At 42.4% G+C, this 18,013-nt stretch overlaps 1 protein-coding gene across 9 annotated transcripts in view; it reads right to left on the bottom strand.

Moving 5' to 3' along the window:
* The window catches only part of MORN1 (MORN repeat containing 1), a 119,630-nt gene extending 105,276 nt beyond the window's left edge, over positions 1-14,354 (bottom strand). For 7 of the 9 annotated variants that reach the window (XM_083513094.1, XM_083513095.1, XM_083513093.1 and 4 more), the window contains exons 1-6: positions 14,029-14,149; positions 11,461-11,532; positions 10,579-10,677; positions 7,476-7,586; positions 5,043-5,133; positions 4,274-4,361 (exon numbers count right to left, since the gene is read on the bottom strand). In XM_083513094.1, coding sequence (XP_083369220.1) covers positions 4,274-4,361; positions 5,043-5,133; positions 7,476-7,586; positions 10,579-10,677; positions 11,461-11,532; positions 14,029-14,086 — 519 coding nt within the window. In that variant the 5' untranslated portion in view covers positions 14,087-14,149. Of the gene's footprint in view, positions 1-4,273; positions 4,362-5,042; positions 5,134-7,475; positions 7,587-10,578; positions 10,678-11,460; positions 11,533-14,028 lie in introns of all 9 variants that reach the window. The other 2 variants (XM_083513092.1, XM_083513099.1) reach the window with 2 other exon arrangements.
* Positions 14,355-18,013: the final 3,659 nt, after the last annotated feature.

Here is an 18,013-nt window from a genome sequence, read left to right on the forward strand (position 1 = left end):
GTCTGGCCTGCAAAGGAAGAAATAGAAGAAACTAGATTTCTAGTATGTGGCAGGCCCCCGACTACCCAATATGTCTCCTGGAGGGAATTCCAAATATCAGTTTTTGGTAGCCCTTTCACGCATCACGCTTGGAAATATCTAAGTTCAGCCAGTGTAGGAAGATGCTTACAGGTCAGATTCCTTATCCATCAAGGAACCATCTTCCCCTACCTCTTGTAGGAAAACTTCACAGGTGGGTGGGGCCACCCGCCTGTCAATCACCTGATGCGACTGGGCCTTCAAAGCACCTGGCATGACTTGCAAAGGGATGGTGCTTTGAAGTGTGACTGATGGGCAGGGACTTCAAGTCTGCTACATCTCTACAAGCTCCACACATGTCACATATCACATGTCACATAGGGGCAGGACAGGTTGGTATAGTTTGGGGGGGGAGCATCCCGAGCCAAACTAGGACCCCTGCCAGACCAAAATTGGCTGATGGGATGGAGGGTCCCCACTCCTACTCTAGGTCCATATTGTCTATTCTGGCTGGCAGCAACTATTCCTTGGAATACTGCACTTTTTTAACACCTACTAAAAACATTTTTCTAGAGGAAAGCCTACCCAGGCATATAATTTTATTATTTATATCTGGGGTTTTTAAACTGTTGGTTTTATTTGTATTTTTATATTTTATAATGTATACTGTTTTTAAAGTCTGTTTAATTAATTAATTAATTAATTAATAATTAATTAATATTAATTAATTAATAAAAACCTCTTAGAGATATTATTATTATTAAGCAGTACATAAATGTTGCTTTAAAAATAATATAATCCAAGCACTGGTTAACTATGGGTTAGTTTCAGCTAAGGTGAGGCAAATTCTGAGAAAGAGAGAGAGACAGAGAGAGAAAGGGAGAGCAATTCCCAATATTAGCCCTACTCACAGTAGATCAATTGAAATTAATAGGCATGACTTAGGCCCACTAATTCCCATGGGTTGACTGTTGGATAGAACTCCAAGCCTCCAGTGTGTCCTCTCTTGACAGCAATCTACTTTTTTAAAAATTAAAAAGTCCCAAAAGTCTTATCCTCCCCTAAAGTTGAATGTTATCCGAGCCTTTTCTGATCCTGCCTGCTATGCAGGGAAGCAAAGATTTGCACACAGCCAGCCAAGACCAAGTTCTGAGTCTCACAGGCTTCCAACAAAGCTGGCTGTTTCTTTGTTCCACCCAGAAGTGCTGGTTATTTGGTCCCCGCAATGGCCTCAATTCTGGCTGGACCTTGATTCCCTTTCCCCTCTCTCTTCCAGCAACTCCTGGGCTAGCTAAGCCTGGAGCCACAACTTTGTAGCGTGGCCAGGGAAAACCTTAGAGGGAATAAGTTCCATTTTAAAAAAGCAAATGTTAGAGAGCCATCAAGTGGTAGAAAACAAGTACAGAACCAGCTGCATGCAATTTTGCAAAGCAATGAAACACTAAAGACCTTCCTGCTTTATCACCAATTAACACGATTTCAAAAACAGTATTTTGGTTAACGATATTTCACGACTATCAAACCTCTAATACACAAAGAGTAGTATACACACAATATTCTTAAGGCAACATATATGTAACATTTTTTCTATTTTGCTTTTCTTTGTGAATTCAAGGTGGCTAACAATTTCAAGTTTGATCAAAATATCTGGAGTACAAATGACAACATTTAGAATCACAGAAGCAGAATAAAGCTTCATCTATAAACAAGAGGAGTAGAGTGGGCCACTTGTTCATCACCAAAAAAAAGAGGACATATTAATGTGTACACTTGGAACTTTAGAAATAATTACCGTAAATTAAACAGAAACACAATGCATCTCACCATAGTGGGGAAGACTATGACCAAGTGGTCTGTGTTCCTGTGCTGTCTGCTGTCCAAGTGCTGCAAATTGTTGATGGTAAAGTTCAAGACCCATCAAAGAGGACTGCCCTCTGATAACCTTTCAGATGCAAGGACTATCCTCTATAAAGTAGGACACATGGCCACCCGAGCAATTGCTTTTCCTTCTGTGCAGATTGCTGCTCTCTCTTCTGTTGGGTCTTTCTCTTCAAATTGGACTTGGATAGGACAGCCCTTCAAATACCATTTGTTTTCAAAAGGCATTAGTGTTGTATTATGTAAAGCTGAGAGAGGGTTTGGCAGCTCCTAACTTAAAACTATGTTATTACTAGCAGCCTCGTACCTGGCGTTGCTTGGGAATTCTAAGAACCCCCTCCACCCCCCAAAAAAAAACCATTCTTTTTTAAAATCAGTGGCAAATATCTGTGCAGTTTTGAAAGGTTCTGTTTGCCATTCTTGATTCAAAATGGCATCCATTGATTAAGAAAAATTACACACTGCATTATGAGGGAAAAAAGATCTTTTTCTAATCTAATTAAGACAATGGGATTGACATTGAGTATTATAAAGTACACCACTATCACCATGCTAGCTCAAAAATTAGAATCTGGAAAGAAAATAATATGTTTAGATATAAAGATGTTGTGCAGGACAATATTTTAACATTTGTTGTCATGACGAAAAGTAATAATAATGCACCCCCTCCTTTGATATGAACACTTTCAAGTTAGAGCAGTGATAACAGGTATCAAAACTGTTCTAAGCTCATCCCACCAGGCTACATTTCTCCAGTTATAATAAATAAAATAAAAAATAATTAGCCAGAGTTCTGTCGCCAATGTGAAAGAAAAGAAGGCAGGTTCCCTCATATCTGTAGGCAATATCCAATATCCAAAAGCCAAAAAACAACCACCCCTAACCTGTTGGAAAATGATTAGTAAAATTATGAAGAAGATAATGGGATATGTTGCTCTTTTCAGTGTTCTTATTTATGATATTATTTAGATGGGTTTGTCAGAGGTGAATATAGAGAGTTGGCTGCTTATATGATAATGCAGCCAGAATTGTATATGCAAAAATAAGTAAACAGAAGTCACAAACACTACCTTTGATAAAGGACGGGCCTGATGAATTATGGGACTGTGCTTTGATGACAAAATTAACATATTAAGATTGAAACTTGTTGTTAACTAAAACAAACAAGCAAACAATCAAGATTTAAAGAGAACAAAAAACAAATTTATGACTCTTTGAAATAGAGGACTGCCCTCCATAAAATAGGACAAATGTTACCTTTCTTTTTAGAAAAGTATTGGAATGGTTAGGGTATTTGCAATCTGTTGCAGTAGTCAGAGAAAGGGGTCACCCATGAAGCATGAATGCCCTCAAATGCCTTCCACAGAGCTCACAGAGTTCCCTTCCTTCTGCTCAAATTAGGCTTGAAAGAACCATTCTATTGTAGCCAGTAATATAGATTGTGGCGAGTTCTTAGTATGTGGCAAGCTGCCTGTTCTGCAAACCAGCTGAGAAAGAAAAATGTGGATTTCAGAAGATTTTAAACTGCACCGACTACCATTAAGATTCTATCTGCTTAGCTACAAACACACTAGGCTAGCTTCATGTGAGACAATCTCTGAACACATCTGACATCTTAACAGACAGATAATCAGCAGGTGCCCATTTTTTAATTTCCGACATTATTATGCATGAATGGCCTTTCTGCATGCTCTGAGCAATGTAACAGGACAAGCCATGTGTTGTAATGATACCAGATATTCAGAAAAGTGAGGTGAGGCAGAGTGGGGGGGGGGGAGGTATCTTAAAAGGAAAGAGGAATAAAACCTAGGAAACTGTTAATGCCAGCAATCCCATCAAAATATGCAATAAAGAGATTTATACAATATGTAAGCCTGCCAAAGGGCAGCAAGATCACACAGGTGTTCCAAACAGGCAATATTTAGATCTAGAAAACTATGAAAATATAATTCAAATTTTAAAATAAATTATCTGGGCTGAAACTTTAGAGAACAAAATCAGTTAGGTTATTCAGCTATTTAAAAAAGACATCCACTGATTTAAAAAGTAGAATGCTGAGCATTGTGGTAGAATGCTCAGATGCTGAGGGAATTTAAGAGAGTTGCAGTCCAACTTCTGTGAGGGAAGAAAAAGCTAGAAGTCTGGGTGGTGGTAAAAACCTGCACAAGAACAAGCTGAGGACAGGGATGAGGTTCAACAATGTAGGGAAGCTTTGGAACAGGGAGCAATAGGTAAGGAGGCTCAGTGCTACTTTCTCGTAAGAAATCTCACAGTACAGATGCCCCTATAAGCCATACAAAGGGCCCTGTAGGCCGTCTAATGAAACCAGAAGGCAGGAAAGATCTCATTATTGTATGGATTCTCATGACGCTCTTACCTCGTATACAGTTCCATTGGCACAGTGAAGCATTCCGTGACCTTGTCTCTGGTCCAGGATCCAGTCTCCTTCAAATTCATCCCCATTTCTAAAAACAAATAAGAAGGTGAAAATTCTCAGGTTGCTTGTACAACCATTGAGAATTCAAGAAATAAATACTTACTCCAAGATGACCAAGAGAGAAAAAGTAGCTGGCTCAGAAATGCTGCTGGGTAAGTTTGAAATTTAACGGGTAATTTATTTATTTATATCCTTCACATCTACTAAAAGTATCCATATTATGCATCATAATAATGATGGAAGGCACTCTATGCCACTGAGGCAACTTGAGCCTCAGGCGACAATAATGAATCCAGAGTACCTCCACACTATTTTAATTACAGGTGCTTATAACTTAATGTTTGTTTCACTGTTTTTTTATAGTTGTAAACTGCTAAGAAGCCTATTTCTGGCATTAAATGGTATATAAAATAAAATTTTGATTGGGCACTCCCACTGCTATTTTTCTTAATGGTGCACCATAACCACTTACGCAAAATTGACATCACAAATGGTTTTGTTTATGCTTCTGCATCCTCCTTGGGCTGTCTGCCAACTGGTACTATTGTTGCCTGCTCTGCTTGACTTTGCTTCAGGTATGAATGAATCCCTGACACAGTCCATGATATGATTTGTTGGTGCTGCTTTTTGAATTGACACTCGGTAGTTTCAAGCTAAACCTGAAAACAACATCCAATTAAGAAGAACAGAATGGGGGGGGGGGACTTACTTGAAGATCATTTTCCCTCCTCCATGTTTTTTGTTGCTATGGAAGCTTCCTTGATATATTTGTCCATCCTTGTCAGTCAGTAACCCGTGGCCTGAAAAGAGGAGGAAAATGGGAGCAAAAAAAGGAAGGAGACTTCCATCTACCAACCAAGAGCAAACCCAGAAATGTGCTTCCTAATCTCAATGTTTCTTTGTCATGTCCAAAGCAGAGCCCTCACCTCTTCCCATTCCACCCCAAGACCAAATACATAAGCTCATGACTTGGGAATAGAGCTTCTAGCCATAATAATGTTTCTCCCTCCACCATTGGGATAATATGCCTCTGAATACCAATTGCTGGGAATCACAGGTGGAGAGAACTGTCATACTCAGTTCTAGTTTCTGGGCTTTACTTTGGGGCACCTGGTTGGCCACTGTAAGAAAAGGATGCTGTACTAGATGAGCTACTGGTCTGGTCCAAAAGATGTCTTCTTATGTTCCTATTGCATATCTGAACATGGCGAGTGGAGGGATATTTTCAAGTTCCACACCTGATTGTGCAAGTAAGTGTGGAGGATAGGAAACACAAGTCCCTGGTGCGTCCTGTCACCCACAAGGCATTGCACAATGTTCAAAGTGACTCCCAACTTCACTCAAATGCACTTCCAATCAGTCCCTTGAATCAAAAGGTGTTTCTGTGCAAACAGAAAGCACTTCCACTCATGCAAACCCACCCTGTCCAGATTTTCACCAAAGCCATCCAATGCACTGCAGTCCTGCAAAGGGTGCTACTGAAAGCTGCAGAACCCTCCAGAACAGTACGGGATGTGACATGAGGGATATAGCCAAAAATCTGAGGGGGTGTGTGTGTGCTTGCATAAGTGGAAGTACTTTGAACTAATAAAAAGCACAATAGCATATAAACCAGTGCTTCTGATTAAACTGGAGCCTTAATCTAAATCCCAAGACTCTAGGCTGGCACAATATATTTTGGGGCCTGAAGCAGGGAATTCAGATGCCACCCCTTACAGCCCACCAGTTAACATGAATTCACACGGGGCAAAAATTCACTAGGAAATGTATATATGCAAGAGCAGCTCTTATCCTTTCAGCTGGAATTACATCAGAAAATGTACTGGTGCATTTGATCTAACACAGGGACGAGGGACCTTTGACCCTCCAGATGCTTTTGGGCTCCACCTCTTGCTGGCCCCACCCAGCATGGTCCATAGTCTGGGATGATAGGAGCTGCAGTCCAGCTATACCTGGAAGGCCACAGGTTACCTATCCTTGGCCCTGTGTCAACTTTTTAAAATTGCATGTACATAAACTCACAATATGGAGTTGGATGTGTGTGTGCTGCTAAGCCTTGCCCTCTCTGGCATGTCACTCTGCAGACCTTTTACAGGTGTAAGGGCAAACGTGTGAAGCTGGAAGTCTTCTCTCTTTGCAGAGGGCCGGAATATCAATGAGCTGGAGCAGGTAGGATTTGGAAGTACCACTGTTCTCCTTCACTTAGGACATATATCTTACCTATTCCTTATAAGTGATGGTGGTATCATTTCAGAAACAGTAAGGACTCAGCTACATTAGTAAAGAAACAGCAATTTGAATGCGCTATAAACATGCAACACCAGATGGTGCCAGAGAGCAGGAATTTTTAAAATGCCATTTTCCATAGGGATTTTTTTCTTTGGTTATAATGATCTGATTTCTGACTTATTTATAGAGTCCCGTCGTCGTCGTCCCCTCCCCGGGTTTAGATCCACCCTAAAATGAAATGTCAGTACACCATAGTTACTGTGCAGGAAGGATTGTAGCTCAATGGTTCAGCACCTGTTTTGCATGCAGAAGGTCCTAGTTTCAATCCCTGCATCTCCAGGTAAGGCTGGGAAACAACCATGTCCAGAGAGCTGCTACCAGTGCGGACAATACTGAACTAGTCAGACAGCAGCAGCTTCCTATGTCTTAAGGGAAGGGTGCTGGCCGAATATTAGAACGCTTGTTTTGCATGGGGGAGGTCCCAGGTTCAATTATTGGCATCTCCAGGTAGGGCTGAGAGACTCCTGTGAAGAGCCACCGCCAGTCAATGTAGACCATGTGTGGGGAGACTTTGGGTCTCCAGATATTGCTGAACTACAACGTCCATCATACCTGGCCACTAATCATGCTAGTTGGGGTTAATGGGAGCTGTAGGTCAACAATATCTGGAGGGCCAAATGTTCCCCACACCTAGTATACACAGTACTGAGTTAAGATGGGTCAGTGGTATGATTCTGTATAAGGCAGCTCTCTGTGTACTTGCATACAAATAAAAAGAACACTTGGGTGGAGATAAAGAAATCTGCTTATCTCCCACTATGCTATTTTTAATGATGTTCTGAATATGCAACCTGGTGTGTGTAAGAGGGGAACTTTCCTAGTTCCATGGCCTCAACCCTGTCTTTCAGCTTACCTTCTCGCATTCCACAGGAGAACTCCCCTTCATATTTTCCACCATCTGCATAGCGAATGACTCCATGCCCGTGCAGCTCTCCAAAGAGGAACTGGCCAGAATAAGTATTCCCTTGAATCAAATATATGATAAAGTAAAACACAGGGAGGAAATTGCTCCGGCAAATGCGACTTAATAATCCTTGGTGTTCCAATAAAGATTTTGACCGTTCTGTTCTTGATACAAGACATTACAAGTGAATAATTACCAACCGCTTTTTATTACCAGGGCAGCTTAATCAAGAACAAAGGAAGTGTTCATTGGGTCTTTATCTTACAAACTAATGGAATCGTAATCCGTATTCCTTTAGGTCTTTAACACCAAGGTATCTTAAAATGACATTAGTGCCATATTAAAAAAAAAGAAAATAAAAGATTCGTAGTATGTTCTTTATGGTTAAGGGATGGGTAAGAAGTACTTTAATTTCATAGTCAACTTAACAGCTTTTTGATGGCAGACAGTCATTCAAACCATTCATTAAAGAGAGCAGAAATGAAGTAGCACTATGAATGCAATTAGTGCCATGGTCCTAAGTCCCCTTGGACTAAGTGAGACTTACTTCAGAGTAAACCTGCTCAGGCCTTGCATGCTTGAGCCAGTGCATACCTTACCAGCTTTCTATAAACAAAAGCATTTCAAAACAAGAATAAATGAAATTTGAAACTAAAACTGAAATTGATAAAGGGTGGTTGAATAAGCAGGATTTGCACTGCATCTTTGAAACTACGGATGGTGGAAGCAGCAGCAGCCACCTGCAATTTTGCAAGAAATGTGCATGCAGTTACATGTTTACACACAGGCAGCACATTAATCTCGACACAGAAGCACCTGTCTCCATGAATTTTGCAATATGTGAAGCATGTGAAAGAAGCAGGCTCCAATGAAGAAAGAATGACCCCCCCCCGTATTTATACCTATACACAGGCATAAGAGGATGTTTCGATTGCAGGCAATAAGCTTTGGTGACAAGGAGGAATGAAGTAACCTGAAGCCTAATTCAACAAAAGAGTCCATTGGCAAGAGATTCTTATGAGACCATATTAAAACGAACAAAATCTTAGAAAAGGGCTGTAGCTCAGGGGTAGAGCATCTCCCTTCCATGGAGAAGGTCCCAGGTTCAATCCCTGGCACCTCAAGTTAATCGGACTTCAGAGAGGAGGAGATGTGAAAGACAAAATACATAGAATAAAAAAGCAACAGAACAAAAATTTCTGAAAGAAGCCATCCAACAAGATGATAATAAAAAGACGAATAAAAAAGATGAATGTTATCCAGCCGCCCTGGAAGGTGGATGTTACAATTATGTAGCTGGGAGTGAGTGGATGGAAGTAGTTTTATACCCAGCAGGACAATTGCCTGCTCTGGTTTAAAATAGGGCCCCTCTCAGGAGAGAGATGGGAGAGGAATATTAGATGGTCTAGTGGGTGTTGCATCATGAGTCCATTAGTGCTTCAGAGATGGGAAGAGTAGAGCACATTTGTATGCTTGGCAGTAACCTTTTGTATGTGAGTTACAATAGTGAAGAGTATGAGCAGTTGCTTGATAGATATAGTGTATAATATACGCTGCCTTGCAATGCTCTCTGACTTTATTTATGTTGCTATTATGTTTAGGCATATGGAGATTGTTTATGTATGTTTTTTTGTTTTGTTTTTTATATAAATCATTTGACATGGTTTTTATTGCACTTATTTGTGTATACATAAATATTTATATATTCTTATCTACTGTAAACTGCTTCAGATAGTAAAAAGACTACAAATGGAAATAATAAACAAACAAACAAACAAACAAACAGATGATGAGCAGCAAAAACAGGCCATAAATCACAGACGTGACCCGTCTAGCTTTCTTAAGCAGGTAAGCAGAAGGGCTTATTTATTACATTTATATCCCAGCCTTTTCTCCAAGAAGTACATGTTCACCCCTCAGTTAACCCCTATAACGACCCTGTGAGGTAGGTAAAGAGGCTGTGACTGGTCCATGGTCACCTAGTGAGATTCATGACCAAGTGGGGATTTGAACCATGATCTTCCAAGTCCTAGTCCAACACTCTAACCAGTACACCACACTGGCTTCCTGGAGTACTTCTGCAATGGGGAAGCTATATAAATTAAGTAGGTAAATAAAAAATGGGGAAAGCAAAATGTCGCTTAGAGAAGAATCTGAAATATTTTCCTTGAAGCTTGAATTTGTTTTATTCTGGATTGTTTTATTTGATGTTCTGTAAACTGCTTTGAGATTTTTGCTTTAAAATATAAAGTGGTATAGAAATAAAATGAACAAAAACAAAGTTCATTGATTAAAAATGAATGCCTAGACATTACAGTAATACCTCTGCGAATGTCCACTTTGTCTAGCGTCCATTCCGGCGAACGTCTGCAGCAAACCCGGAAGTACCAGAATGGTACTTCCGGGTTTGCCACTTGCGCATGCGCAGGAGCACTAAATCGTATTTCGTGCATGCACAGAAGTACAAACCGCTCCGCACACATGCGCGGACGCGGCACTTTGCCCTGTGTCCTTTTTGGCTAGCAGCTGGGGCTCCGGAATGGCTCTCGGCCACAAAACGAGGTACGACTGTATGTTGTGGCGACCATAACCCATGTTTAAGGTGACATTTGGCAATTAGCTTATATATCTGAGTTTCTAACACCGATACCATGGTGCAATCTAGATTAAAAACCCAAAGCCTGAGCAAAGAGGAATGTCTTAGACTGGAACCTAAAAGCTGACAATGTTAGCATCAAGCGTGTTTTCCTAGGGAAAGCATAATTGTCCCATACTCTCGCCCCCTCATTCTTTTGGACTTGATGGCAATCCTCTTTTCCTAGCCTCCTGGGTTGTTACTTTTCTAAGCCCTCACTCAAGCCACTCCCCATTTACCTAAGGCTTTCTTCTGCTTACCTTGTCCTTTGCTCTCTAGGACCTGGGGAGTTTAGCCAGAGGCCATTAGGATGAAAGCATCTTAGTCAATGACAAAGCATCAACATTTAAGAACAGAACTGCTTCGCCAATCCGTGAATGTACTACAATGTACAGAGAACGTACCACAAAAACCCACCTGTAGATGCCCAGTATCTGAGTCCATTGCCCTTAATTTCCCCATCTACAAACTCGCCTTCATAATAACTTCCATCTTTAAACAGCAACTTCCCGTGACCTGAAAAAATAAAAAAAAAAAACCTGAAAGGTCTCAGCAACAACCAGAAACTGCCTGTTTTAAGGAATTCTGTGGATTGGAGACAGGGGGAAATAGGTAAGATAATCAAAATAGACAAAGAGACGGGCAGTACAATACTGCACATATCTAATCATTTTTTAAAAAATGGATAGGGATGGAGCGGATTATTTGGAGAGCAAGCAAGGGAGAGCCAGCCAGAGAAGCAACTTTTAAAAGCAGCAACTTTGAACAACTTTACTATCAATCTCCTGATACCCTATGACAGGAGATGTAATTCTTAAGCTTTAACTCTCTCTCGACTATTTAACCCTTGCTGCTGGGCTGCAGCTCGGTGCAACGTGGCAAGGGGGAGATGGTCGTACAGCTGCAGTGCCTCCGGCAGGTGGCGCAGTGGTGGTGAGTGCCCCACTGGTGGTGGTGTGACAGAGCAGGGTCGCCCTTCCTGTTTTGCCTCAAGCGGCAAAATGGGTTGTACCACCCCGATCTCAGGATTCCAGAACTTACAGCTGTCAGTTTTGAGGGAAGGCAGGCAAAGACCCACAGTCCAGGGCGGGGCTTGCTAGCTCTGGGAGGAGCTTGCTACCTGGAGTAGGTGAGGGTCACATGCCTCATCAAGTGTCCAGGCCAGGACACACTGAACGGGAGCACTCCAAACCACAACATTTTGTTGCAGGTCCCACTTTGTGCTACTTAATAACACCTCTTGCAAGCTAGAATGATACCAACCTCACAATGGCAGAGGACAAAGTTTGTTTCCCTTACCGTGTTTTCTCCCTTGCTTCCACTCTCCTTCATACTGGAAGAAAGAATTAGGGTATACGTAAACTCCATAACCTGAAAGGAAGAAATGCAGAAGTATAAGATGTCCAAAAACAGCAGAAGCAATTGAAATGAGGATCTTAAATACTTAAAATAAAAACAAAGCAACCCACTTTCAATATATACAATAAAATTTTTTTTCATAAGTTTCCTCTATGCACTGAAGAAAAATTCCAACAGTTTTGAGACTCATTTAAAGATTATTTGCTGTTCTTTGCCCTTAGCAACTGGCATTCAGACACTGACCCTACACATGGAGAGTCTAGTTAAGCTGCCATGGCTAATAATCATAGATATGATTTCCTCTAATTCTTTTTTAGAAGTAACTAAGTGACCATTTGTGACAGCAAAGGATGTAAGTTAGCTACAGGAATGGATAAGAAAATTATTTTTGCCAATCCTGAACCTGCTCAATGGATCTAGTTTTTTAAAAGGCTCTTTGTCTTAGAAGAAAATAAATAAGGGTTTGTATACAGAATGTCTCAGGTTCAATCCCCAGCATCTCCAGCTAACAGAATTTCAGGAGACAGGTAATGAGAAAGCCCTTTCTCTGCCTGAGATCGTATTGAGCTAGATCAAGGTGACTATTTCAGGCTGAAGGTCACTTGGTCACCCCTCTGGGGGCTGCATGACAAGAACTGCAATTCTCAAGGCTGCTTTCCAAAATACGGTCCCAGCAGCTATTCTACAGTATTTTAAAACTTTTGCAACTTACACACATTTAATGTGTGCAGTCAGCTTTACACGTTTGAATATATATATATTAAAAAGGGGGTGGGCATTCAGGAAAAAAGACTTTGGCAATCCCACCCACCATTGAACCCAGTATATTTTGACTATATGCGATTTTGGCTTCATACACTATCCCCTGAATCTAGATTCAGTGTTGGTCTGAAGCAGTCGAAATAAATAAATAAAATGTTCAGTAGCACCTTAGAGACCAACTAAGTATGTTCTGGGTATAAGCTTTTGTGTGCATGGTATCTGAAGAAGTGTGCATGCACACAAAAGCTTATAGCTGGAACATACTTAGCTGGTCTCTAAGGCACTACTGAGCAATTTTTTTTATTTATCCCCTGAATGTAACTCTCAAGTATGTTGAAATCACCTTCATTACTATTTAATTCAGTAAAATATATTATTTTAAATGGGGAAATGTAGGGGCAGCTTAAAGGGCCACAAAAAATCTTCTGGCATCAAAGTTTCATAGCAGGGAACCTAGTCTAAGCTGTGTTTGACTGACTTTGGAGCAAGATTTTCATCATTCACACTCTAGTCACTGCCCACTGCACATCACTGTCCACAGCTCCATGGAAGCTGGGGCTCTTAGTTGTTTTACTGATGTATATTTTTGAGATGTTTATTTCAGTTACGCAACTTAAAATGTATAACTGTTATTCTCATAGGCAGTAGTATAGTTTGGTTTTGAATGTGTAATCTGTACTGCATTCCATTAATTGATTCTTTTTTTGATGACATTTGTAAATCACTTAGGGTTTCCTGTTGAAATATGAAGCAGTATAAAAACTTACGGTAAGTAAATCAATAAAACTAGCCAGGTTGTTCTCCCTCTAACTGTGAGGCCCATAGTTTCCAAGCTGACTGCCAAGGCCAGAGCATGCTGACCCCCTAGTACAAGGCCAAGCACATCAGCTGGAGCAGAGTGCTGTTTAGGGCAGGAAGGAACAGAAACAAGCTCCCTATAGTTTCTCTTTATCTGGCCTTATAAACAAAATAATAAACAACAACAACTTTATGAGAAAATGTAATTATTACATTTACAGTGGTACCTTGGGTTACATACGTTTCAGGTTACAGACTCCGCTAATGCAGAAATAGTACCTTGGGTTAAGAACTTTGCTTCAGGATGAGAACAGAAATCGTGCTCCGTGCTCTTTAGGTCCATTAGCTAAAGTGGTGCTTCAGGTTAAGAACGGACCTCTGGAACGAACTAAGTACTTAACCCGAGGTACCACTGTACATTACCAAGGGGCTCAAGGTGGCATATATCAACCTCTCTCTCCACAACAACCCTGTGAGGTAGGCTTAGGCTGAGGGACTGACTTGACTCACTCAAGGCTACCCAGTGAACTTCCTAGCAGCTGAGTAGGGATTGGAACCCTGCTCTCCCATGTCCTAATCTGTGTGCATGTGTGTTTGTGTGTAAAAGTAGCAAATAATAATAATAATATAATAATAATTTATTATTTATACCCTGCCCATCTGGCTGAGTTTCCCCAGCCACTCTGGGTGGCTTCCAATCAAGTGTTAAAAACAATACAGCATTAAATATTAAAAACTTCCCTAAATGTGGGCGATAACTTTCTCTATGTGGCTCTTGTCACCTGATAGACTGCTTCTGTCCATGGAGGTTCTATTTATTAGTCACAGCGCATGACTGTTCCAAAAACACAGGCAATGCCCCCCCCCCGCAATATTTCTTCTTATTTAAATCCATCACGTTAACAGTCCTCCTGGGGCAAGCTATCTATTCCTCCCGCCGCCGCTCACCGTCCCGACGCAGCTCTTTCACCTCCCCACAGTAAGATCCAGGCCTGGAGGCCGCCATGTTTCCATCTCCCTCGAGGACGCTACACCTTAGTAACAGATCCCTATCTCTGATTGGCTGTCCGGTTGTTAGGGGGAGGGGGATTCCTCTTCCTGGCCGGGCGGGGAGTGCGCGTTTGCTCGATGCGCGCGCGCTAAAGTGTAATGTGGGGTGGAGATCGTGTTCCCTGCTCAACCTGAATCTCCTGCTTGAGCTCAGTGCGAGGCTTTGGGAGCCGCATGTGCTTACCTGAGGGAAAGTCCCGTTGAATGCGATAGTGGGGGCTTATTTCCGAGCACCGGATAGGCCTGTAAAATGCATTTCCTGCGCAAAATAGACCTGTCCGTCTTTATAGCCATTTCGGTTTTAACCTGCAACGCTGCAAACAATTATGCTGCAATTCTAAACCTGGCAAAATCTTAAAAGGGAGTTCCAGATGTTGATGACTAGCAGGTATATTATGGTGGAAACTTAGTTAACTCGGGTCCCTAAGTCCTGCAATCGTATGCACGTTTTCGGAGATCAAGTCTTGTTGAATTTAATTAGACTTATTAGTAAACATATTTTGGATCACATCTTTAACAGGGTAGGGAGGTGACCCACGTGGTGTTGGTTGCAACTTAATATTTTGTGACATCTAAATAACACCACCACCCTCAGGTCAGAGTGTGATGTTGCAATGTGGATCAACATCTAATGATTATTGCTTATAAGAACAAAAATAAACAACTATCAATCTCAGTCAGGACATGACCTCCTTGTAGGTCTCGACCCAGCTATAGAAGGTTGGTGTTGCAAGATATTTTCGGGTTGATCAACGTGTAATCATTACCACACTGACAGGTTGCACCGCCGGTCTAATGCCGTGTTTTACAAACAAGCAGTTATGAGAGGTCTCTACCCTGAGGGAATTATGATGGTGATCAGGCTTGTCGTCACAACAACCCCGTGAGCAGTTTTTCAAGCCATACCAAATATATGAAGTGGAGAAGAGCAGAGCCACTGATTCACTTCAACAACTGTGTTTACACTGACCTTCAGGGCTACATTGAGTACAGAGTTGAGGTTTGTGCCTGTTAGCACTAGTAACAGATTGGTTATTTCTCGAGTCGGGGTTGTGTAGCACCATTCATGGTACAATTATATAGCTGAGAATTAGTAGTATATAGTTTTTTATATCATCCCTCCCCACAGTCTGACAGCTTGCTCTGGTGCAGAGCTGGACCCCTCCCAGTGAGAGAGAGGAAAGGAGCAATTGGGTGGCCTGATGGGTATGAGGACATAAAGCCATTAGTGTTTCAGAAATGGGGAGAGTTACAGTGGTGCTGTGGGTTAAACCAGAGCCTAGGACTTGCTGATCAGAAGGTTGGTGGTTCGAATCCCTGTGACGGGGTGAGCTCCCGTTGCTGGGTCCCTGCTCCTGCCAACCTAGCAGTTTGAAAGCACATCAAAGTGCAAGTAGATAAATAGGTACTGCTCCGGCGGAAAGGTAAATGGCGTTTCCGTGCGCTGCTCTGGTTCGCCAGAAGCGACTTAGTCATGCTGGCCACATGACCCGGAAGCTGTACACCAGTTCCCTCGGCCAATAAAGCGAGATGAGCGCCGCAACCTGAGTCGTCCGTGACTGGACTTAATGGTCAGGGGTCCCTTTACCTTTATGGAAGACAGAAGTGCCTGGCGTGCTCTGGTCCATGGGGTCACGAAGAATCGGACACAACAAAACAACAACAACAAAGGTAGCCATATTGGTCTGCTGTAGTCGAAACAAAATTTAAAAAATCCTTCCAGTAGCACCTTAGAGATCAACTAAGTTTGTTATTGGTATGAGCTTTCGTGTACATGCACACTTCTTCAGATACCAGAAACTATCTGAAGAAGTGTGCATGCATACAAAAGCTCATACCAATAACAAACTTAGTTGGTCTCTAAAGTGCTACTGGAAGTTTTTTTAATTTGTTTCGAGAAATGGGGAGAGTCTCTCTGTGTTTGCTTGGCAGTGATCTTACAGTGGTACCTCTGGTTACGTACTTAATTCGTTCCAGAGTTCTGTTCTTAACCTGAAGCACCACTTTAGCTAATGGGGCCTCCTGCCGCCGCTGCACCGCGATTTCTGTTCTCATCCTGAAGCAAAGTTTTTAACCCGAGGTACTATTTCTTGTAGGGGACGCGGGTGGCGCTGTGGGTAAATCCTCAGCGCCTAGGGCTTGCCGATCGCATGGTTGGCGGTTCGAATCCCAGCGGCAGGGTGAGCTCCCGTCTGAGGTCCCAGCTCCTGCCCACCTAGCAGTTCGAAAGCACCCCTAAAGTGCAAGTAGATAAATAGGTACCGCTTTCTAGCGGGAAGGTAAACGGCGTTTCCGTGTGCTGCGCTGGTGCTGGCTCGCCAGAGCAGCTTCGTCACACTGGCCACGTGACCCGGAAGTGTCTCCGGACAGCGCTGGCCTCCGGCCTCTTAAGTGAGATGGGCACACAACCCTAGAGTCGGACACGACTGGCCCGTACGGGCAGGGGTACCTTTACCTTTTACTATTTCTTGGTTAGAGTCTGTAACCTGAAGCCTATGTAACCTGAAGCGTATGTAACCTGAAGCGTATGTAACCCAAGGTACCACTGTATCTTGTGTTGTAGTACTGTTGAGTGTGAGGACAGAGTCAAACCATAGGCTTTTAGGCATATAGTGGGGGTGGCAGACTTCATTGCCTTTTGGATGCCAGTCGCCATTTTGAATCAAGGTGGTGGACTGAAACAGGACTTCGGCATAATTTCACATGGTTTGGGAGATAGGTTTGCATGCCTCGTGATATCATTGCCAAACTCAGCATGAGGGTTCCTGAGGTGGGGGGCAGCAGCCTTCATCTATGTTTGGATGCCAGCTGCCACACTGAATCAAAATGGCAGACCAAAACATGACTTTGGTGTGACTTCAACAGGCTGAAGCTCACAAATAGCTCTTAAAATATTGCTGTCTCTCCCCCCCCCCCCCTATGAATTTCTGGGCACTTCCTCTTAGTATAGGCAACAACTGATTTATGCACATCCAGTTGGCATGTCTCTGCTCATGCCCACATCATGGCAACCTGGAAATGGGTGCAAAAGGGGGTGGAACAGTGGGGGCAAAATGGGGCAGAACAGGACAAAACGTGGTGGAGTGGGCTTATGTGCACTTCACTGTTGCACGCAGGGGCCAGGAGTGGAACTGCCATGCAAAATGGTTGCTACGTGCATAGTAGATAAGACCTAGAGGAGCAGGAGTGGATTCGAGTTATATGGCGCATTGAGCAAGAATAAAATCCCCCCACCTCCCAAAAAATAATTTCTTGCTTTCACAAGAATTCCTTTTGGTACTGTTGTCCCCCCCCCTAGGTATAAATATAGGTTTTCAGTGGGTTTTATGGGGGTACCCAAGGGTACGCAGTACCGGCACTCACCTCCCTGATGTTAAAAGTGTGGCACTTACTGTAATAACTTTAGGGCAAGTACCAGCAACCTTCCCCCCCCCAAAAAAAATAAAGCACTGGAATACCAGAAATTCCTATTTCGCCTTGAAAGAACATCAGGTTTCCCAGAATCACACGGACGTTTCCCATGCGTGAAACCAGAGCAATCCCAGGAGAAGAATCATCTTTATTTGCATCTGGCATATAAATAAAATGTATTGGTAAAAACTTCCAATTATAGAAAATACATTTTGGGGGTTTACATCAATAATCAAATAAAATATCTTATTCTAATTGAAAAAGCCCTGTATTTTATTATTCTTTTTTATTTTGTGCCCCCACCCCTCGGACTCCTGTGCGGGGTGGGGGGTAAAAAGGTAAAGGGAGGCCAGAGTTCAAATTCCCAACTCAGCCACGAAGCTGTGACCTTGGGGGCCCGGTCACTCACTCTCAGCCTAGCCTCCCTCACGGGGTTGTTGTGTGACTAAAATAAGGAGGAGGAGGAGAGGAA

This window comes from Podarcis liolepis (assembly GCF_965112155.1).
Source record: "Podarcis liolepis genome assembly, chromosome: 7".
NCBI classification, from domain to species: domain Eukaryota; kingdom Metazoa; phylum Chordata; class Lepidosauria; order Squamata; family Lacertidae; genus Podarcis; species Podarcis liolepis.